Genomic DNA, 24,624 nt, shown 5'->3' on the forward strand with positions numbered 1-24,624 from the left:
GCCAACTGGATGACCACACGCTTTGGTGCTGGAAGGTGTCAGGTAAGACCGCCCAATACCATAGTAGTTATTTTCGGCTTGACTCTGTTGGTTATGATTGGTGGGATTGACGATGGGCGGAGTTATGGTATTGGAGGTTGTTTTCAAAGCAACCATAGGTGGTTTTGATGCTTCATGTTCATTCATGAAGACCACCCTTGTTGGTGTGATTTTTGAAGAGTTGTCAGTCAATTTTTTTCTAAAGGGACCGCCTTTGTCAACAAATGTTGATCTTGAATGTTTATAATTTCTTCGGATTAGCGTCTATGCTCTGGTTACTCTAATTGATCTAAACATTTTTGTCTTTGGGAGCGTTTCCCATGACGGCTTGTGGTTTGACACGACTGCCGATACCTTTTTATCAAAGGTTGCGGCTTAATCCTTTTTTTGAACGAGTGTTGTCTTTGAGAAATTTAATAACTTTTTCATTGCAAAAGAAGACACAGAATTCGTAGTTAAAGATTTTGATAGAACAATGATAGCTTTTGCAATAGATATAATTTAAGATGAGCTTCTCTTCAAATACAAAGAGTACTCCTAAGGCTGTAAATTGTTCATGTTCGTTTCTTTAAGTCTATTACTAGTTCCCAGGCCCATTGTCATCTCCTATGTCATTTAAAATGATAATTGTCTCTTCACGGTGCCATTCGGTAATTATAAAATAACATCATCGTCACACGTCACAGATTTAAATGCAATTAACACTTTACTACCTAATTGGTGACTTTATGTGCACCGATTTTATGACCGTGGCATATTCGCTTGGGAACTGTTATACGTTTGAATTGAAAGCCTTCTTCATCCCTTAGTTTTGAGAATCGGTACGCACCATTAAAAATTACCGAGAAAAACATCGACATAAAATAAATTCAATGCGGATCATCGATTGTCTGAAAAATTTTACCTTTTCAAAATGCAAAATTATGTGTGTTTGTAATTCGAAGAGATAAACCATAAACACAAAGTCAACAATGACGGGGCATTTTTCATCGTCGGCATGTGTAAACTCATACCGGTAGTTCATTAACCAGTCACCAGTGGACACCTGTTTGGAGCTTTAGGCTGACATCATGTAAACGCTAAATTGTCGATCGGATAGGGATTTTGCTGCTACACTGCCGCTTTTGGGTCACATTTCACCGGCTGGTTTCGAGCAGGGAAATCAAATTTCACTGCCTCGGGCCGTAAAGACATTATCAGACACTTTTACGTGCCTTGGACGGTAACTATAACAAAATTTGGATTTCATTCGGCTCTACGTACCCAAATTTGCAGGTAAACATGTTATCCCAAAATCCCTTCGTTACAAATATTAATCCAGTCAATGACATTGTCGATTGACGAGGCATTCAGTTCTGATATGCTTCAATCATCCTTTTCAATAAATAAGAATACACTCCTAAACGCTATTCAAGAGAAGTGGATGTTCTGTTAACCCAGAATTTCTGTCATCCCATGAGAAAACAGAGACCTGGACAGTATAATACACCGTTGGAAATGAATTAGTCCCAAGTGTTTTAAAACAAATTCGTACATACCTTCGTACCACCGGAGACTAATCGGAATGTCGGTTTCCGGGAAATGGCGAAGACAAATTGATTTATTAAATCGCACAATAAGAAACATTGTAGATTAACTTTTGACACTGTTAACGATTCTTTCGACATCATAATCTGCTTTGCGAAAAAAGCACACATTGATGGATGATACGAAAAGTGTTGTATGCGTTTCGAACCCATGACAACGTCGCTGTAGGTCGAATATTATCTGAAGATTTACCGCCAATGGAATCAATAAATGATTGATTGAGATGGATATCTGATGTTCGTTAAGTCACAATGTGACTAGGTGTTGTAAGCACATTTCAGAGGTTTTTTTTTATAGCGGGCCTCGGTACCTGTAAATCAACACTGCGAAAGAATAACAGAAATATTTTTTGAGATCATACTGTCATCAATCTTGAAATAAAAGCAAATTTACAATTCTAATATTTATTTCTTTTTCTTCTATCAAGCTGAGTAATTGTCTCTTTGAAATTACATTCATTCGTCGTAGAAATTTTCCTCATTGTCCTCATTGTCAAGTGTCTCATTTATCTTCATACATCCTCCTAATATCACAATGTTGAGCAAGGTCTCATAATTAACCGATTATAAATTGCACTGTCCAACCCCTCTTCAATGTTTCAACCACTTCTCAAACCAATTAAGCAAGACTATGTTGAGTCAGGTCCGGAGTACGGGGAAATTTTCAGTTCACACCTTCATAATCTACCAAACAAATCAAAAAGTGGTTTATCTGATCGTTGTTTACGCCCAACCGTCACTTTATTTTCTTTAAAGAACTTTTTATGGCACTCTCTATCACTGGTAAGCTTTGAAAATTGTGATGTACTGTCCTGTGCTTCCAGGGCGGTATTCTCTTTACCGGTTCATTGTGCGCTTTCTGAATGCGTGTTTAACTCATTCTGGCGGCTTACAACAATAGCCATAATGCGACCACTATACTGTTAAATATATTGAAAATCATGTCGTCATATAAATAACATAATTTTGTTTATTATTTTGTTGCGATTTGCGAGAAGACAGAGGCGGCGACGAGATATTTTAAACAAGTCTATTCGAACTGAAGATTTTTTCACTGACTCGTCGATATTACTATGTAGAAATGTTCACCTCTTCATATTGAAATTCAGAAAACAATTCCCAAGATCTGATCTAATGGGGTCACAACCTGACATATGTTGCGAGACCTGAGGGCTTCTAAAGCACAAGGGGTTTATACCCATCGACACATTAATGTCCGCCGCGAGCTAAAGCGGCTCTTTTGGTCTCAAACTCTCAGCATTTATTGGGTTTTATTATGTTCGACCACGTTCAACTTTCGCTTTGACTTTGTAGGTACTGGATGCTAATATTAAGAAAAAATTGTGGTTATAACGGAGTCTTATTTTTTACATTCAAAAGTTCAAGCTTTGAGAACAAAAACTGATGTAAAGCGGAAAAAAAAGAATCTAAACTATTTCATTACTTAAATATTACTGGCATTCTTAAGAATTCAGTTACTTTATAACTACCGTATTATAACAACCTAAACATACAGGTAATTATGAATTTAGGGAATGCATACAAACCCAAATAAATTTAATTCAAATCCAGATACCTTCTATAAAATTACTTTTATAAAATTTAAGTAATGTAGAATTTTTAAAAAGTCGTGGGATTCACAAAAGCTTTCAAAGAATCTAAAGGAAACATTAATTATTAATTCATCATTATCAGATACATTTGCAAAATATCACGAATTCAAATGAGAATTTGAAACGTTATTGGGGATTCTAGATCATCTGAAGAATTTAAAAATAAAAAGACATCGTCGGCTTGAAGTTGATAAGTTGTAAAGTCCATTTTTAGATAAAATGCGTTTTCCATTTTGTTAAAAGGAAAACAAAAAAGTTTGGGATTTCATTCTGTTGTGGTTATCTATTATTTCAGAGTTAAGAAACAGTTTATCTTCACTCCCCAAATTTTCAACTTTCAGATTTTACGACAAATATGCGAAAAATAAAAATTCCTCAACCTCTGTTAAAAAAAAATAAAAATAGACTTAAACCAATTTAATGACGACATCTGTCTTTAAGTATCAAGAGATCAAATAAAAATTCATCCTCAGTTACCTTTGGAATTTTACAGCGTGTCCTTAATCGCCACTTTGACAGCTGCTAATTTTTATGTTATTAGTATTAGATGAAAACTGCATTTAAATGCAAAAAATCGAAAGCAAGAGTACGGGTTGTGATTACTTTTTTATAAGAGAACAACGTCAAATTACTTGACAAAAACCAAAGATTGTTTTTTCAATCAAAACATGACTTGAAATTTCATAACCAACTGAATATGACTTTTTTTTGATCGCACGATAAAACTTATTTAGTTTTTGTCATTTTGATGATTGGAAATTTTGATTTTATGAAAACCCCCAAAAACAAAACTTAACTTATTAGTATTAGGTACAAGCGATTTATTAAATTTTTTAATTTAATTGCACGATACAAAATCGAGCATTTATTAATTTAAAAAAGGTTTAGAAAAGTAAAACTATTTCAAAAACAAAAATAATTCAAGAAGTAATTGTATAAAATCTAAAATTTCAACACAATCCGACGCGTCCATAGTCTTGACACAACCGATTAATAGACTCTAACAATAATTTAAAATTTCAAAAGGCCTACTACATATACAAACATTCTTTAGATCTATTTAGAATGGAGAGAATGTGAAAATAAATTCAAATAAATTCAACCCCAAATGTTAAAAACAGTTTGTTTATTCAAATTAATTAAAAACCTAGAGTTTAGTGTCATGAATTCTTGGGCGGAATTAGCTTAGAAGTGTATCCAATAAACAACCTCCTTTTAGCCAAGAATGAAAAGTTAAGATCAACTTGGTTCTTTTGCGTTTTCTGTTATAAAAACTATTTGATAAGATAAATTAAAACCAATAAAAAAAATCTTTTTTGGGTTTAATCACATTCTCCATTTTACTATGACGATGGGGTGAATATTTAAATGAAAACTTTTACAATTTGTCTCTTTCGCTCTAGAAGTTTGTAATTGGACACGATTGTAATAGGTAATTATGTCAAATGTTGTAAATTTGCCAAAATTTATTATTGTAACATTAAAACTACCAAAATTACATTTATAGGCGACCTTTTCTTTCATTTTTGTCCGTACTAAGGTTACACCATCTATGGTTATTTATTTTTAAATTACATAAAGATACCTTCATTACCTCTAATGTTATAATTATATGGATAAAATCAAATCTACAAACTGTTGTAAAATGCAATAAAGACGTGTTAAATTATTGCAAATAAACATGTTTAGCAGTGCTGCTGCAACAACATCGAAAAGCACATCAAACCTAATTCATACAAATTGTAAAGCTACACATGCCGAAACTACAAATGTAAATAAAGAAAATATAAGCTCTTCTGAAAGGTATTTAGTTTTTATTATTTAGTTGTTATAAATGATTAGATCAATAAATAATAAATAAATATTAATTAACCTGTAAATTTACTGATGTCGCCTAAAAAATCTTGTGTGTATCACGGCCAAAAAGTGCTTTTTGTCCTCGCCTTCTTTTTGGCCTTGATCGTCTAGCGATGAAAAAGTGTAACTTTTGCTTCTTGTTACAAAATAGTCGTCAAAAGAATATCAAAACTTGTAAAATCTTCATTTTAATCAATTTTTATTATTAATGAAAGGGTCAAATCCACAGCGACATAATCTCATTAAATTTTGGTCTTCAAGAGGAAAATTTCTGTAAAATAACCAAATTTCATTCTAGAAACTATGCTATCTAAATAAGGTGTCGAATTCAAATTACATATAAATTACATAAAAATATTAAAAGAATTGAACAAAATCGAGTTCGACATATCAAAATTCGTCAATTGAATTTTTTTTATAAAATATTCCAGGGCAAAACTCTTTTTCATTTTCAAATATCAGTCCTAAAATTCCAGGTGGTCCTAAATTTCGCACACAAAAGAACCGACCAACATCTTACACGGTAAAAAATTAGTCAAGCCTCTTTCACGATTTTTCTCCCATTTAGTATCGGCACACAAATTCGAACATTCCGAATTTTATGAATACTCATTTATAATAACAGTACAGGGCGAGTCTCTCATAGTAGCCATTTTGAAGGTAATTTTCTCGTGCGTGTTTTCCTTCAAACATAAGCATAAAAATAATGTACATAATACTTTCCTGACCAATATATCGTCGTTGTAAGGCAGTACTCACTGCAAGTACCTCCCATTCAAGCTTTACAATGCCGCTTTGTAGACCCTCCCATATATAAAATCGGTTTGCTCGGCTTGGTAATAGGTTTCATGCTCATTTTTGTTGAAATGCACCCTTCATGGTACGTCTTTACACCATCAAAACTAATTTCCAGTTATTACAATAGCGACATATGAAGCTTTTTGACCAATAGTGCACGAACTCATTTTACTACCAGATGGTAAACATTTTTTTCTCGCCTCGTACACAATGTGAATGATTTCTCATAATGCAGTTGGTATAGTGTTGTTTTAGTGGATGGGAGTTTTGCTATGGATTAGGGTGAAAATGTGTAAAATGAAAGTTTCCTGACTATGTAGAATTAATAATTCATTTATTAATTATGGATATGAGACCAATTTTCGGTGGTTATCCTTTTCAAGGTAAGTTTGGAATTTCTATACGTTTAATTAAACTTCCCTGGAATGCTTCGAAATTAGGAATGATCATAAAAATAACATAATTAATAAAGGTAAAGGCGGCCGAAGCTGTTCATCTATCACTCTGACCGCCGCCGCGGGCAAAATCAGCAATCTCAACAAATTATAGTAGTCGGGATTCGATATGGCCTTCCAGATTACTCAAGCCCACCCCTGCAAATGTGATTAAATTATCATTAAGGCTCTCCTGTGCTTTTGAACAAGCTACTGTTTTCGCTGATTATTCTCAGGTATCTGTAAAATTTCATTCAACGCACTCAACAGACTTTAATCTAGATAATAACGAACAATTACGAACTTCATCTTACCGCAATTTGCAACCAATTCTGTTCAAAAATTATAACAAAAAAAGTTTTAATAAAATCACTGTCAAATGTCGACGCAACTTTTTGTCAACGGATTTGATGAATGCCTTCCTGTAAGAAATATACATACCTACCAACTACTTGTAATTTATTTAGAGCTATGATGATTAATTGGTCAAGTTGTTTTAAAATGGCCGGTACCTGTATTTCGAGTTATATACCTATATTTCTTCGTAGCTGAATCGCATGTTAATTTAGAGATAATTTCCTACAATTCTCACTCAAGCGCATCTTAAAAACACGTGCGCACTTCCATATAAATTTATCTGGAATAATTGTAATCTATGACTCTTTTGTTTAATTTTTTTACGACCTGCTAATGCCTGATATTTTGTAAACACACCTTTCCTGCAATACAGTCCTTCAGTGCTAAATAATAAACCAGTGGCCTCAGATTATCCATGACTAGTAGATAATAGTGTTAATATTTCTCCTCAGAAAAGTCATTACTTTTACAATTATTAAACTTAAACCAATTAAATCTAATAGAAATTTAATTCACCTGCAGTTAATTTTGCCACTAGTCGGTACATCAGTTCAACTCACACCATAAACTAATTCTAAATTGTTTTCTTTCAAAACAGGCCAAGGACGTGTTAACCAACTTGGAGGAGTCTTTATCAACGGAAGACCTTTACCAAACCATATAAGATTGAAAATCGTTGAAATGGCTGCTGCTGGAATTCGACCGTGTGTTATTTCAAGACAGTTGAGAGTTTCACATGGATGTGTTTCGAAAATTTTGAATAGATACCAAGAGACTGGAAGTATCAGACCTGGGGTTATTGGAGGGTCAAAACCAAGAGTAGCAACGCCGGAAGTTGAACTCAGGATCGAGCAGATGAAGAAGGACAATCCGGCGATTTTTTCGTGGGAGATTCGGGAGAGGCTGATTAAGGTATTGTCTCTTAAAGATTTTAAAACAGATACAATTTTTATTCAAAACTGTGTAGAAATTTTTAGATTATCTTGACTATTTTCAGTTTCTCATAGACTATTTGCCTGAATTTCTCGATTTGAATTCAGATATTTAAGAGGTTCTTTGAAACACTCTATTTCAAATATTATTCCAATGCTCATATAAAAGCTTGAAATAGACTTCTAGACACCTAAAAAAGTATAAACATTAAAGTGAAGTCCTTGGAATATCAGAGTTTTCCGACGCTATAAAATCTCAGTCGTTTAATTGAAGTTTCCGAACTTCCTAATGATAATAAAATAAACTACCTAATGAACGTGAATTCTGTTTTTTCTGTTTTCTTTCCAGTTTTTTGGCTTCTTCCAAGTTGTCATGTGTTTATAAGGATTAATTTTCATCAATAAGATCTATCAGTTTTCAGTTTTCAGTTTTCTCTGTTTGAGAATCTAAGTTTTGCATGTTCTTAAGCTTATGCTGAGATCTTTGTATTTGCAATTTTTTCGGTTCTTTACTTTTATTTAGATTTAGAGCTTTTGAAACAGTAAGCATTGAAATCACCAAATGTGCTTAAATTTTGTAATGGTTCCCAGATTTCTACTTGGATTTTCGATTATCAACTTTCATTCTTCTTGAACTTGCAGAATCAGATTTTTTCTTATTCGAAACCTCAAATAGTAGGTATACCAATAAATTTCAAACTTGTCTATTTTTTTCTTTACTTTCTCATTTTTCAGATTTTCCCAAGTTTTCAGTTGATATTCCAATATTGAAATTTTTCATTTTTGAGTTTATTCTTTCAAGTATTTTTCAAGTTTTTCATATGCTCTCAACTTCTTCAGATATTCTGGTTTTTCTTATTATCGAAATTAAATATTTATACATAAATTATATACAGAGTGTTTTTGGAATGCACTAGCAAACAAAACACGGTAATTGCGGAAGAGAAGTAGAATCAATTGACAAAAAATGCTGTATGTAAAAGATAAAATTAATCGAATCTTTGGTCAAAATTTCTACTTCGCCATTTGATTAAGGATTATAATCTTGATTGCTTAGCAACAATCCAAAGTTTGTTGTTTTAGGTGGTAAAATAGTATATGTATTATGAAACGCGTTTCATAATGAACATTTTGCCGCACGTACGTTTTTAGGACACGACGAGCGCAGCGAGGAGTGTCATAAAGTAGTAAGTGCGGCAAAATGCATCATGAACAAGTATCATACGCTATTTTTTCTATTTCGCCTTATTTTAAACGAAAAAACTTGATTTCGAAATCTAGGGAACTTTAGGGTAGTTGGCATTTGCAAAATGTTCAAGACAAGAAATAATAGTGTATTGATTGATTTATCAAGGTTATTCAAAACCAAAATCTAAATTGTCAACGTTGACGGCAGGTTGACGGTTTGTCTGCTGCAAACCTAAGAAAAATATAAGTTCCTGGAAATATTGGCACGGGATTGGTTCATTACGATACCGAAATACGCTCAAACGCGTATCGAAATATCTTCATTATGAACGCGAAATAGAAAAAGTGTTTTTTTTATTGTTGGAAAAAAATTAAAAAATAGTCAGTGTGATTCTTTAAGGCTTTGAAGCAAAGACTGTGTTTAATTTTTGGTAGTGTATTTCCAAAACACCCTAAATATTCTAGTTATTGGCAATTTGCACATCTATAAGAATTTTTGGAATTTTCCCCAGCAGCCAAATAGACAAAAATTTGTTCATTAATTTGCGTCAAACACTGTGGGAGTTAATTTTCGATTTCCAACAAGTATAAGTTCCGCTAATCTTGATAGACAATACTGCACCGATAGCAAAAAACCATATAAAGGTGTAGTTCCCTGAAAGCTACCAAATTATCTCCGCGTTCACGCTCCATTACTGTCGTGCAACATACATAATATATCTGTATCTTTCGCTGCACTGGGAAGTCATCGAGTTCTCCGCCTCTGGTGCGAGTCTCAAGCAAAAAACTCGAAGAAAAGGAGGCGTTGCAGTTCGTTTATCGGGCCCGAAGCGGTGCAGATACATTTTACGACAACATACGCGATCCCGAGGAAGAGTGAAGAACCAAGAACCGGTGGGTCCGCGAGATGCTATCGCCAGATGTCCCGGCGGTAATTTGAGGGCGGTAACATCGGCACGCTCGCTACGTCAGGACCACTATTATCATTGTGATGTGTCCTCTGGCACGCTGCCGGCCCTTTGATCCAACGCCGACATATCGCTATTATCTCGTGGTAGCCACACGAGATCAATCCGAACGTGACGTACTGTTATCGGGATGATAACGTCGACTTCCGTACGATGTTATCGATCGCAAAGTGAGATAATCCGGGATCGATACGATCGACGAATGGAAAATGACAGCCGATGTTGACAGGAATGATCAAACCGCAGGGCGAAGATAAAACGCAAAGATAATCGACATTTTTATGTATGAGGTGGTGTGGAAGTCTTATTATTGCAGCAGAAGCCTCGGGGAAACATGAACAACACGACTGGCATCGCCAATGTAACACCACAACATATGGACAATAGATACGAGAATTTGCATTTAATTGCTTCAAATTAATTTGAATTTAATTGAATTCTATGTTTGGCACGAATCAATTTATTTTCGTATAATTGGGGCTATCAGTGTTTGTTCCCATACGTGCTAATTTAATTTAATTATTCGGAGAGATTCTCAGATGTACGGGACATTTTACATCTACAAAACATAAAATCGGAACAATCAAGATGTTTACGTTTTGCTCGTTTACTTTTACTGCCTTAATTAAGGACACTAATGTTCATCGACGCTCTGATAAACAACATCAAAAAACGAAATTTAATGCCTGATAATAATTTTTCAGTTACCGCCGTCTGACATCTCATTGCTCTTCTAGGACCTCGCACGCCCTAGATTGATGTATTGGCAACAATTTTGAAAAGACAGACAGGGAGACAGTAAATTAAAAATAAATCGAATTCTAAACAGTCAAGACGGAAACAAATTTTCTAGTGTCGCCAAATGTCCAATATCCAGAAAATCGAGACAAGTAGATAATTTCACGCCATTTGTGTTTACGAGAATGAAGTCGTTTCGTGAAAGTTTGGGCAAATGTAAGTTGGAGGCCTCTGGAACGTGGGTATAATGAATTCAATGTGAAACCACAAGAGAAAATAATTTTCTTAATTCTCCGAAACAGTTGTTGTTTTAATTACATTAGGGAAACGCGTCGAAACAGAATTAAGTTAATTGTTGAGCGAAAAAAGTTTCACAATTTTTCAATTTTCTTTCGCCGTTCGTTTGAATTTGAAGAAACCGCTGAGCTCCCCAATTAAACTAGGATTCTCCCACTTGAAACCAGCGAACGAATTCCATTCTAATGTCACGTATCGAGGCGAACGCTGTTGTTTTGCATACGCCTTTCAACAAAAGTGTATAATTTTGCCTATGAATGGTCATTACCGAACACCTGTGCCTCTACACTCGCATTAACCGTATTTTTCTCGCTTCGTCCTTTTACTGATTTTACCGTTTCCGGAAGAATAAATTTACTGCAATGTCCTAAATTTTCATACAATTGAGGTCACACTTTATTCTTTCAGGATGGAGTGACTGATCCACCGAGTGTTTCGTCCATTAGTCGCCTCCTTCGTGGTGGTGGCCGACGAGACGGTGATCCTGACGGGAAAAAGGATTATACAATCGATGGGATCCTGGGCGGTAAGTCGACTAACTGTTTTCGGAAAAGCCGATAATCTTACGATTGGAGGGTCAAACGGAGATGATGTTAAAGAAAAACAATTCAAAGGCCCTTGGATGTTATAGTCTCGACGCGATTAAAGTGTAATCCAAGCCATTTATCCTTTGAATTATGTCGTAATTAAAAAGTCTCTAAGTAAACAGGGAGCTCTATTTCAATTCCGTTTTAATTATATTCATTTCTTGGGCTATACGAAGAATGTTGCTTATTGTTTTAGGTATATTATTAAGTTAGGAGCTTTTAGACAATACTCGTGTAAGTTTATAGGCGTAGGTGCTCCGTAGTATTTAGAACTTTACAAAGCTCTTGGAGAAACAAAAAATAACTGCTGCGAATCTGAATCCGGCAAAAACTCTCCATTTTCTCAAAACCGCAAGTCCTTAATCCGAACCAGTGAACATCGCGATGTAAAAAACGCACATCCAACGTGTTTGCAATTGCAAGAAGCGTCACAACGGCCCTAACTGTTGCACTTACACCCACTTAATGAGTCGGCATTCATCTTTGTCTATGGCATATTAATCACAAGATCTCGCGGACCGCCCGCTGGTCAATTAGACAGGTATTCTGGCCCACACAAGTCGCCATTGTCACTTACTTGACTATAATATAAGGATTAGTATCCTTCGAGCGGCTCGTGCCTGCACCACACATTCCGCTTCCATTAAAGTCTTCAGAACCAAAATGGAATATCATCGAGTGGGTGTTTTTAATTGTTTCCATCAGGTGTTAAGTCGGATCTAATTGTTTTTGAGATGATACAACAATTTTCTTGGAGCCGCCTCCATCGGCGGTCGAAGTAAAATGCTGAATAAATTCCGAGCGGCAGGTATATCCTCTTCAAGCCGAAGAGATTCGGGGATTTACTCTATGGAATAAACAATATTTTGCTGCAATTTAAGCGATACGTGCCTTATCTCGCTGACCTATATGAGAATTGATAAAGTACAGAGTGATTCAAAAAAAAAATCTTGTTATTTTAGGTCTGCTTTGCACAACCTGGAATTTATATTGTGCATAAATTGCGCTATTTGCAAGCATGTGAGCAATACTCCGCGCATAAATTTCACGAATTCTGTCCATTTCAGCCACATATCTCCACACATGGAAAGAACAGAGGTAATTTATCGGGTAAAAAGACAGAATGACAGATGAAATATATAGTGCATCTGAGTGGTTAAATGATAAATGCTCTTACTTATAAAACCAGCGACCTCCAGGGGGCAACTCTTTACCGACCCCCCTCGAACTCCTCGAACGCGTTTACGTACACGAAATACTAATTTCCGTAATTAATTTCGTTCATCACGACAACCGTCTATACGTATTTTTTCTCCTTCAGATTTCGAAAGTCGCCGACCACTTCCCAAATAAATCACTGCGACCCTAACTCAACCATAATACGTCCCCTCATTCATTAGCAGGGGTGGGAATCACCCCTGAAAACGAATGAATCAGGGCACTGGGTGGCCTAATTTAGCCGACGAGCGGTCTACCACAGTCAAGGTGTTTCAGAAGGCGTTCCTAGTTGTCAACCATTTCCTTTGATCAAAGAGGCTCAAGATCGCCAAGAATGCGGCATCGTAAAAAAATTGTGTGGAGGGTTGAACGAGCGGTCATCTGTGAATTTTAAAAGAGTATAAAAACTTTGTTCTTTCATTCAAAAATAATGAAATGAAAACCAAGGTAGCCACGCTGGTGGCAAATTGAGCAGTGAACGGCTAGACCCAAAAAGCAAAATGCATGCAACATTTAGGTTTTAAATTTTGATTTTATTTTTATCCCCCTTTTAATTTCTGGATATTACAGTTTATTTCCAAGTGCTCGATTTCAAATTCAAAAACTTAGGCCTTTCAGACTTTAAAAATTTCTTGTCAGGTTTTTAAATCCTGAAGTTTTCATAGGCGCACAAGATTTTCTCATCTTTTTAACTTTCTTTTTTAGTTTTCAAGTCCATAACACAATTTCTTTTGATTCCTGCAGATCATTAATAGGCTCCTCAAAAAAAATTATTGCTCATTTCCCCATATTCTCACATTTTAATTTTAAGTAATTCAATTAATTTTTGTTGCCAATTTTTCAATTTTTAATGTAAATTCTACATAGTTTTTTGGAATTTTTGGTGCTATAAGTATACGACAGATAAAAAGTTTCTTGCGCTTTTTCTGATAAGAATGCGATGTTTCATATTCCAAATTCAAAAAATCAATTTTTCCATGTTTTAACGTTAATCTAATCCCCTTAGCTTTGGAAAAAGCAATAATTCTCTTCCCCTTTGAGAGATTAAGCTTAATGTGGAAAGTAGGGAATAATATAACAAGGAAGTTGCGTTTCTTTTTATGAAAGATGAACAATAAAGGAAATAGAATAAATCAATGATTGAAGGTCGAAAAGGCGCTTCCTCATCGCGCCCTCTGCACTCAGTTGTGGATGGCCGAAGAATAGCCATGTTTACAAGCAATTGACTGCTTTCACCGGTATTCAGAACATTTCATGTGGGTGACGTTTGAACAACACTTTGCGGCAGGACCGACTTCCTTTTTGCAAGCCGCCGCTTGCAAAACTTTGAATAGGATATCAATAGAATCCGGCAATTTGTAACATACAAAAGATAAATAATGCAACCACCCACTGGTCTTGTTGTTGTAATTTGATTATCGCCGTCTTTGAAGGAAAAATTACAGTCGAATCTCGATCGCGGTGTATATTTCAATTCATTGTGGATTTATAACCGATACACAAGCGTTTAAATGGTGACTCTATAACCTGCGGCACCAAATCAATAATGTAAAATTGTTAAATGGTCGGCCTCTTTGAGAAATACGATATGTGATCGGTTCCCAATATAGAAAAGGACGAATAGTGGTCGAGAAGTGTAAAAGAGATGAAGATGGGTGTAGAGAGGTGTAAAAATGATGAACGATATGCAGTTGTAGAGACGAAAGACTATACGACTTATGAACCGGCGGTTAAAGTATAGCCTTTGGTTGGACTGTGACGGTAACATTTAGTTTTGTGATTGAGAAAGAGATAGATATCACACGTGTTCAGTAATAATCTGTCTCATTAACATATTAAGCTTCAGCTTTGAAAGCTTTTGCCGCCTTCAGTTTGACTTCATTGATTAGCTTCATATTTTTAGTGCCGTTTTTGTGGACTGTTTTTGTCATCATGCCAATTTCTTTTTCTCCAACTTATGACTATTACTGTAATTAATTTCACAATTCGAGTTCATTCCTAAAATATGCTGAAACGAGCAAAAATGCTATATTTGAACAATAACAGTTACATAAGCTTTGAAGCAATTAACTGCCTTTTTATGATTAATTTAACATTCTTGGCAGTACTAAGATTTTGTGTAGCAATAAATTTATTTAGTACATATACATTTTACTATCCGTGTTGCGAAATTAGTCGTAAAATTATTACAGCTATCGAAAAATAATGTTTATAAAAATTTATTGCCATTTCCGTTCCTACTTCTAATAACATTACTGTTTTCTTGAGGTACAGTTAAGGGAACAATACACAGTCATGTAAATTTCATTAACCCACCGAATAATTTGCACTTGTAATTAACCATAATTAAATATGTTAATTGTTACTTATTTTATTTTACGATTTTCCCAGCGTTGCTCGCGCTTCTATGAAACATGGTGATCTTTAATTTCCGGTCAATCCATTCCAAATTCTGCAATAGAACTTCACAACTACAATAAAATAATAACTGCACTATTCTGTAGCCGGAAATGTAAGTTTTAACTCTATTTTATAGTTTCCGAACTCCGTGAAGCCGAAATTAAAAAAAATAAGCTGGTAAAGCATTATGCCGATCTACAATCTACAATAAATCCGCCTTTTATATCACCGAATTTTTTAAGCTCGTCCTTTTTTGAGAAAGGAAGTGGCGAAATCGTCAAAAAATCGGATTAGATTCATTGGACAAAAAGTCAACCTTAGGCTGAGCCGGAAGGGCGATATGTGTTGTAAGAGTGTGGTTTTACAGGTCGGCCCTTTGGCGGTGTCGCCCGACAATGGTGTTCATTGTGAAAGGTCGTGTCTCGGGCCGCGGCAGCTTTGGCGGCGGCACTTTACAAGCCCACCCTCTGAGCTAGTGAGATTTATGGTGTGTTCGCCATTTGTTGTCTTGTCCTAACACTTATTGCAGTTGACAACGAACACGACTTGCGCGATTTTTCATAATTCACCTGATACGAGTTGGTGTTATAAGCACCGACGCAGCAGGAATGCTATTCCTGCGCCTTTGTTAATAATTGGGAAGACTGTAATTAATAGACTGGAATTTAAGGAGGATCGAGAAGAGAGAAAAAGATACTCACGTATATGAGCAAATGAGCTCTCATTACCGGTAGCGAAATATGGTTGACTCTAATTAATCCCCTTTTGTTTAGTGTCCGCGTTTTGTGTTTAAACTGCCGAATGATTTATGACCGACATCAGCAAATAGCGGGCAAATAAACCATCTCGAATAATAATTAATATCCTAATAATAATCGCATGTTTGCTCAGTTTATCTTCAATACATTCTTTAATTACGAATCCCGCTAGCACGATGATCGATCACATCAGAGGTGTAAAACTCGTATGTTCATCAGACAGAGACAAAACATCATTTTCATATACCAAGTCATTGACCATGATGGTACACTCAGTGGTTCCCAAAATATTACCGAAATATTCGCATTTCAAAACAAAGTATGTAGTGACAAAAGCCGAAAATTTCGCTAAAGAATTATTCCATTTTCTGTTTTTCCAAAAATTTGAAAATTTAAATTACTTTTTTTATAAAAAAAAAGAAAATGTTAGCGCCACAACAGTTCAAAAATCTTAAACATCCTCAAACATTTTAAAACTTAAAATTACCCGATAGAATTTGGTGCGGCCTATTTCAATTCCTGCAACATTTTTTAAACTCGACTCCTGTGGATGCTCTGAAAATAATATCCGGTGGCGCATTTATCTGATTAAAATCTAGCTTTCCAAAGCTCTCTTCTAAGTGTGTATGAGCTTCTAACAAATTTCCGCTCCGTCACACAATCTTTATACGTAAAAAATGTTATCAACAAACTATATGGTTGCACTTTTTACTTCAAAGTATCTTCGTGTGGTAGTAAAACAATTATGAAGTAACAGCAATCAAAATATTCATGAGTAAATCACCTTTCAAAAGTGCACGTTTCATGCTCGTGAATGATTATGATTACACAATTCCTGAGGAATCATATAAATGTTGATATTATGCAACGTAAACTACACCCTCGTGTTGAGTGGTCGAATCACCCCCTCATCTCTGAAAATTATTCCAAAGCACAGTTCGTTCGCTGAGTATTTTCGATAAAAACTAATGAAGCCCTTAAATCTCTCCTCTCATTTTTTCGGTATTAATAATTCATCAGAGTCACATTCGGCGAAAGCTTCTGTATTTTATAAGGTAGAGAACGCGGTTGAAGTGTTTTATGAAAAACTGGTTGGCGGAACTAAACGTAATTTATATGGTTTCGTGGTTTTCAAATAGTTTATCTGAGGCCGCTGGATATACGATACAAGACGTTATTGTTACACCTGACATGTATATTGTTTGTGGTGTTATTTTAAAGTAATTGTTTATGGATTTTGAGAATTTCAATTGTAGAATATGCATTTGTGCCACCTGCGCGTGTGAGGTTTCCTCCTAAACTCTCGGTTTTATTGGTTTTGTTTTTTGTTCATTTATGCACGGGTGAACATTATCTTACTATGTTGCAAAGTGTGATAGTTCTTTTCCCAAATCTATCGCGATTTGGTTACTCACGCAACGACCTCTGATGTTTTAATTACAGGTCGTGAGGACGACAGCGACACCGAATCCGAACCAGGAATTCCATTAAAAAGAAAACAACGCCGCTCAAGAACAACATTTTCAGGCGAACAGCTCGAAGCGCTCGAAAGAGCTTTCAGTCGAACTCAATATCCCGACGTCTACACTCGAGAGGAATTAGCCCAACAGACCGGATTAACTGAAGCCCGGATACAAGTACGATAACATTTTTTCAAAAACGTGATTTTCCTCAATGTCAATGTCTCAGGTGTGGTTTTCCAATCGAAGAGCTCGGCTTAGAAAGCACGTAGGCAACGGAAACCCGGCGGCTTTGGGTTTCGCATCTCTTCCTCTAGCCAACATGGCTTGTCAATATTCGGCGGAAAGCGCACAACACGATTGGAGGAACGCTCAGTTTACCAACTACAACATGTTTCCACAGAGTTCGTATAATGCGAGTCATCAAGAGAATAGAACGGACTATTCGGCAATATTCGATGCCAATTATGCCCTGGCTCAGGCTCAGATGGCCCAAGCTGCCAAGACGAAAGAAAGTGACACGAAGGATGGGATTCTTGGGGCAAATTCTGGGGGAATGGGGCATTCGTGGGGAAAATCCGGGGACTGGATGAATGTGCAGGAGAATGTTTCAGGGAGTTTCAACAGCGACGTTTTCGGACAAGGACAATACGCGCCGCACCCAACGAAGAACTACTGGACATGACGATAAAAATTGTTCTATTTGAGTAGTCTTAGGTTAAGTAAATAAAAACATTGTCAATAAAGTTTATTTGACGCTTAAAATTCACATTTATTTCATATTAACACTAACTTGAATGAAGACAGAGCCGTTGTAAAATCCGGCCGTTATTGTCTACAAGTACATTTATTGTCATTATATATTTTAGGAGAAGTCTATTGTCATACACAGCAAAGTATTGTCATGTTTAGTCCAGCCCTGTATGAAATTTTGTAACATCCAATACTAAAAATGATCATTTGGCCTTAAACTACGCTAACCCACTAATGATAAGTTGAGGATGATATTCTTGATTGAGACTTATTAAAAATACCGTTTACTAAAGATTTGATACACATCCACGGGATATGGTAAAGTTACCAGATATGTAACGAACCTGAAATTGGGGAAAACAAACTAGGATAGATCTGAAAGAAACGTGTGCGTCCGCGGGTGCATAAACATTTTCCTTAATAAAATCTGATCAACGGCTGGTTGTAGTAAGAATCTCTTATCTTCTAATGAAAGCGCGTTTTGGGAGAGGGCGTCGTCTTCGGTTTGCCCATCTGAGGAAGTCTCCCTGAAAAACGAACTTTATAAGTCGCTTAACATTCAATTCACATGTGAATTCTAAAGAAGATGGAACATGTACCATGTGATAACGGAAGTATTTGCGGAATTTGATTCTATTAAAGTTACGACTAACATTCAGACTAAGTTCGGTCCGAGGAATTATACAAGCAGGAACACCCGTTTATTAAACTCCTCGTCCTGGGGAGCGACTACACAATCCTTGCAAGGCTAAACATCGAACTACAAGGAGGGGGCGTTGGAGCCAAAAGCTCAATTTGACAGTTAAATTAGATTATAGACAAGGGTCAACACGATCACTTGAAGAGTATTGATCGGCCATCAAGAGTGCACACATCGCGAAATAATAATAACCATAAATTTTGATTCTAAAGCGAGTAAAACTAAGCCTTAGAAAAACAACAAAATTCTGAAACTGGGCTGTATGCAATGGTCTAATCTAATCTCCAAAAATCCTGCAAAAAGCCCTCAACGCCCCCTTAATCAACAGCTACCATCTTTCCAACCTGCAGCTTTCCACACTGGTTGATCTACCAGATCGGTTGAATCTTCTAACATTTCTGAGCGTCGGCAACCAACCCAAACGAGCTAAAGCACCTATGTGTCTTTTTTCAGGAGCTTGAAAGCGTGATGTCGGCCTGAACCAGCCGGTTTTGGCAACCGAGCCTATATAATTCACTTCGATAATATTCATTCACAAAAAAGTACACAACTAAAGATAACGATTCCATTATCAACGCATTAACGCTATCGATTTCAACATTTCTCATCAAATCACACGGTAAATAAAGTTCATTTAGTCGATTGAAAAAACCCCCCGCTGGCAAATCCAGTTTTCCACCCCCAAAGTCTATAAAAAACGACACGTCTTTACTTAAAATCCTAAATCCACAATACCGGAATCAATAAATTCGTGTCCACCAAACTCGCAGTGTAATCACTGTTTCAGACTCGCGGCATAATTTAGCTTATATCATAAAATCTCCGAGAATATTCGAAGGATAATCCTCGAAATTAAATTTCGCTCTTGAAATTAATTTTCCCTTAATAAAATTCTTTATAACTCACCTAAAAATCGTTTGTCGCTGGTAGGATAAGCCTCCGTCAACTCATTCAAGAGTTCCTCATAATCGTCCATATTCTGATTCTGGTAAACCGGAGAAGGATACTCTCCGTTTTCGACGTCGTAATAACTGGCTTCTCGCTTATTTCTGGTGGCTCGTTTGAATTTCGGGGAATATTGGGCTTTGATTGAAGCAATATTTCGTTTTTCGCTGTCGGCTTCTGTATCTGCTGTCTTATCATCATGCGTTTGTCCATTTAAATAGCTACTTTGTCTTAGAAGGGCTGCAGCGTTTCTTTTACCAAATCTTGCTCCTTCTCTAGCCAACGCAGCAATATTTCTTTTACCATTATATTGAAAATCTCCGTTTCGCATCAAGCTTCCTAAATATCGTTTACCATAAGACGGAAAATTGAAATTACGCGCTAGACTACCTATATTCCTTTTCGTGTATAGTTCGTCCAACAATTCTTTGATTTCTTCTCTCCGATTGTGCAGCTCTCCATTACGCGCCAATGATTGAATTCCCCTTTTACTTTCATTATTCTGGAACGAAGGGAGTTGTCCATTTTTGGCCAACGTAGCCAAACTTCTTTTATTAGGATCCTCCTCATCTGGAAGGGGTAAAGTGCGAACATAGCCAGCTCGAGCTAACGCCTCCAAATTCCGTTTTCCAGGTAAGTTACCCCATTGTGCCAGAGAACTGATGGAACGTTTATCATCCATTTCATCTTCAGCGTCGGCTTGATCAAGAATCTCTTGGAACCGACGCAACAGATCTCTTCGCAAAGCCTGCTGTTGAATGGAAGGGTATTCTTGCGGAGTAAGGAGAGTTTTGAGAGTGTTTTCTATTTCTATATCACATGTTTCATCCGAATTTACCTACAATCAAGAAGTGGTGACGTAATTGGAACAATTTTCAATAACAAAATGCGATGACTTTGATTGTCACGCAATTCCTGGGATTTTATAATTAAACCGAACAAAAACAAAACTGTAAATGACTGATAAACATGATGCATAATGGACTGACAATTTGGTTTAAATAAAAAACAGTGGCAGCGTAATGTTCAATGAAATCAACGAACTAATGGATTTGTTATAATGAAACGTTCGATCACGGAAAGGGGAGTCGCATATCGGAGACTGCAAATCATTGATTTTTTAGTATTTTTATTGGTGATAAAAGTAGCCAATTTTAAACGAAAAACGACATTCTCTTGTCTAAACCTAATTGCTCTTGTAATTTTATTAAACATATTAAAGTAGGTGGAGCGGAAAATGTTTTATTATCAATTATTAATATTCCCAATCCTTCCGTTAAATTCCAATTGTAATTAGGTAATAATTTTTAAGTGTCTTTGAGCTTTCAATTTGTAGATATTAGGACATCCATTCTTTTGCTCAACATTTCGTGACCAAAAAATGTTGGTAGCTCTGCTCTCAACAGAAAAACCAACATGAAAAAAATCCAAGCCGAGCAACAACTGGAAAATTCTATTTCTTTATTAAAACCTAAAATTAACACACAGCTCCATTATCTGAGTCATTCCGCTATCATTTGCTGTTACTAAATTATTGAGTTTAATAGAACGGCTCTGATATTATGTTTCTGTTATGATTGTTATAAACAGTACCTAAATATTTCCCGGGGCCACTTAATTGCCTTCACATTCCATGTGAAACATTCGCGGTGCCGATAGCAATATTGCGCGAAGACCCAAATGAAAGCTTTAATTAAATTTAGATAAATCAAAGCGTCAAACATAAAAAATTCAACAGAGTTAAGTGGAATTTGCGTAAGATTTGGTAGCACTGATTTAATATTGGCATCACTGCAGTCGAAGACAGAAATACCAACATATTTCAAATTCCAAACCCGCTTAGATGTCGTTGGTATTCGATCATAGGCAACCAAATATACCTTAAATTCAGGAAAATTTGCATTTTGACAGCTGCTGTGACTAAATTTTATTCCTGCATAATATTTGCAATACCGTTTTAATTTTTAAATGAATTCCTCACAAAATAACCACGCTTGATGCTTTTAGTGTTCCTAAATTGAATAAATCCATGGAAAAGCTTTTACAACTGCAAAGCTCAAAACGGAACTTAATTGATTTAACAGAACTCACACGCTGCACAACATTACTGCCTTCACAAACATATTAGTCAGATATTTAATGGACAGTAAAGCTATTAGGTTATTCCAATAAAACGAAATTCTCGTCAATACATGCCCTAATTAAATCGAAGCTGCTGTCAAGCTGAGGAGTGATCTTCCATTCAAGTATGGGTAATGTTCAATTAGAGAGAACAAAGATCGCCTCCGTCACCGCCCCCAATGACATCTAATCATTTAATCAAATTTTTCCGAGAATTTAATTTCGTTTTAATTGAAAACATTAATTCACGACAGGGCGGGAAATCTACCTGACATGGATTTATTTTCTCAGTGAAAAGTGGCATTACTACAATTTGTAGATCAAAGTGAGGGGCTCAGAGAGTGATGCCTTTACCGCCCTCGCATCCAATATTATTGAGTTAGCTCATATCTAGAAACAAGAGGTTGCTTTATCTATTTTGTGGAGGTAACAATAGTGCTAAAAGGTAAAGTTAAACGATTTAGTGAACTGATTAGAGATTGTTGTGTTGTGATAGTGAGAATTAACACAATGCTTAAAAATAGCGCCCGAATGAAAATCAAATAAAAGCTCGAAGCTTTCGAAACCCAACGAATGACTACGATTAGTTCATAAAGCTCCTTATTTTGCTGCAGTTGATTTCCACAATGTACACAATTTTATCCTCTTGTTCTTTTGTGGGTGGAATTACGGCTTTCTACCTCTAATAAAATAGAACATTCGGAGTTATTCTCCGCTGGTAAAACTAGCACACGTATATAACTTTATAGTCGCTGGCTTTATTTTAAAAGCGTGGATATCGGATATTTATAAAGAAGCTGGTCATATTTCATTCGTATCGACATGATGTCAAAACATTAATTGATTAAATCTGCAGATTGTATTGGGGTAATTCGCTTGGTAAGCTGGCGAAAGAGATATTAATGTCTTCTTTTGATATCACTAATACATTGTTTGAGCATCAATGAAGCGTGGCAAAATTCCAATCAATGAGAATTCGTGAGACTTATTAGTCGAAGAATACCGTCCTAGATATTTCTATAGCAGCTTAGCTTCGTTAACGAAGACTTAAAGCTTGTACTGAACATGAAATGGAAGTTTAAACTTGGACGCCACCACTTTTATTGCCACTAAAAAGGAGAGACACAATTTTGTTTTTATACAAAAAAAAAACAATTTAAAAGAGTCTTAAGGATGTTCTGTGAAAATTACCACTAGAAGTCGTTAAAGAGAATTTAATTAAACATTCTTTTTAAGTTGCTTAATGAGTCAACTGAAGAAGTAAATTATATTTTCAAGAGTCTAATTAAGAAAAAAATATCCGTTGCATCATTAAGTTAAATGGAAAGAAACATATTCGCGCTTGATTTTGATTATTATTAAAATGTTGATCAATAGGAAGAATTGCAAATCAAAAATTAGAAAAGTCTCGAGTTTCCCGCTGAAAGCACACAGCCAGTGATATTACGCTAACAAATTTTGTTCCATTTCTTCCGTATATTGATTTAACTTTCTGCAAGTTTTCACTTTAATTGTGCGGAAATCTTTAATAATGATTAATGATAAACAATATGCAGCAATCAACATTATTTAAAAGTTGTAAAACTAGGTAATAAATAATAATTTTTGCTTACCGTAAAAAATAAGGCAAACATCAAAATCCCGGTCCCAAAGAAAAATTTCGGCGCACCGAAAACAGCCATCCTTTCAAATTGGCGCCAATAGAGAGAATATAATCCACACTGTTGCTTCAGATGCAACACGTCGTATCAACCGTCGACGGACGCTCACAAACCGTCGTGACGCCCGCCGTCTGTTTTATACAGTTAGGAAAAACAGCGGGGGCGGCGGATATGCGAGATTGGGGCGCTCCGCGCGCAGGATCCGGGACTAGGACACGAAATTCTCTCTTCTATTATCCTGTCAAACTGCCTACGACGGATTTGAGTTATCGTTTCTGTATTTGACGATCGCGGGAAATTCACGATTAATCAATCAATCGAGAAAGAGAATTCGAGGAAAAGCAGAAGTGAAGAAAAGTCATTGAACAATTTTGAACACGTACGATGAAATTTGAATTTGAATGATATTTGTTGGATTAATGAATGTTTGTATGCATCTGTTGATCGATAATGAAGACATGTTCTGGATATTGATTGGGAGAAATTCACGCTATTTTGGGTTTGTTGTGAGGAAGTAGCAGTTTTTGCCCATCCCGACTGTTATTGTTATTGTTATTGAAAATGAAGCCCCATTTATGGTACTGCAAAAATAACAAACACGACAAGAAAACTTACAAAGTTCCACTGAATAAAATTAGAAGCTAGGAGCTCTAAAATTCAAAATTTAGGGTGTTGGTAGCCCTGATTTTATCTGTTTGTCTGTTTTTATTCAATCATATGGAAACTCGTCAAATTTCCCAAGTCGTCTACGCCGCTCTTTACTTTCCTCAAATTGTTTAATTTTAACGGCATTTGCCAGCGTCCACCAATTCGCAGGTAAAAATCTTAGAGCACAATAAATCCCTCGTGAATAAGGGTAGTTCCAAACAAGTTTCCCTTCTCCACAACCCACGCTTTCATCTCTTTTCCCCAACCTTTGAATCTGTGGGCTAAACAAGAACAGACGACCCCCTGTAGCCCTCAAACGACCACTTCTTCCCAGACCCGTAATTCTAATAGGATAACGACTTTCGAGGGTTTGCTATGTGAATCTTACTAGAGTTCAGTAGAAGCAGATGTGCAGTAAGGGCGAGTGGAATCGCTAATAATTTCAAAAATAAATCAAATTTGTAAAGTGAAACGCAAGGATAATTGCATCGTAAATAACCACCGACGACATTTTTTGAAAAAAATTTCCCAAGAGGTGGATCAAGTTCAAGATGACTTCAACACCG

The 24,624-nt window shown here is 36.0% G+C and overlaps 2 protein-coding genes across 3 annotated transcripts; one reads left to right on the forward strand and one right to left on the reverse strand.

Annotated features, from left to right (window-relative positions):
* The first annotated feature begins 6,125 nt into the window (after positions 1-6,125).
* Positions 6,126-17,989, forward strand: LOC148171459 (protein gooseberry-neuro-like). Its single transcript, XM_088040985.1, has 5 exons — positions 6,126-6,276; positions 7,283-7,596; positions 11,216-11,333; positions 17,214-17,407; positions 17,460-17,989. The coding sequence occupies exons 1-5, from the start codon at positions 6,237-6,239 to the stop codon at positions 17,913-17,915; spliced, it is 1,122 nt and encodes a 373-aa protein (XP_087897111.1). The 5' UTR covers positions 6,126-6,236; the 3' UTR covers positions 17,916-17,989.
* Nplp1 (Neuropeptide-like precursor 1) lies at positions 17,966-23,559 on the reverse strand. 2 transcript variants are annotated; one of them, XM_088040982.1, is made up of 5 exons: positions 23,363-23,559; positions 20,019-20,466; positions 19,590-19,967; positions 19,028-19,187; positions 17,966-18,510 (listed from the first exon to the last, which is right to left on the reverse strand). In XM_088040982.1, exons 1-5 carry the CDS (start codon positions 23,429-23,431, stop codon positions 18,348-18,350), a joined length of 1,218 nt encoding a protein of 405 aa, XP_087897108.1. In that variant the 5' UTR covers positions 23,432-23,559; the 3' UTR covers positions 17,966-18,347. The 2 variants fall into 2 exon arrangements, with proteins under 2 accessions (XP_087897108.1, XP_087897107.1); XM_088040981.1 differs by having other exon boundaries at positions 19,590-20,466.
* Between the last annotated feature and the right edge of the window lie 1,065 nt (positions 23,560-24,624).

The sequence above is a fragment of the Gnatocerus cornutus genome, chromosome 7 (genome assembly GCF_029298725.1).
Source record: "Gnatocerus cornutus isolate USDA-ARS CGAHR chromosome 7, icGnaCorn1.1, whole genome shotgun sequence".
NCBI classification, from domain to species: domain Eukaryota; kingdom Metazoa; phylum Arthropoda; class Insecta; order Coleoptera; family Tenebrionidae; genus Gnatocerus; species Gnatocerus cornutus.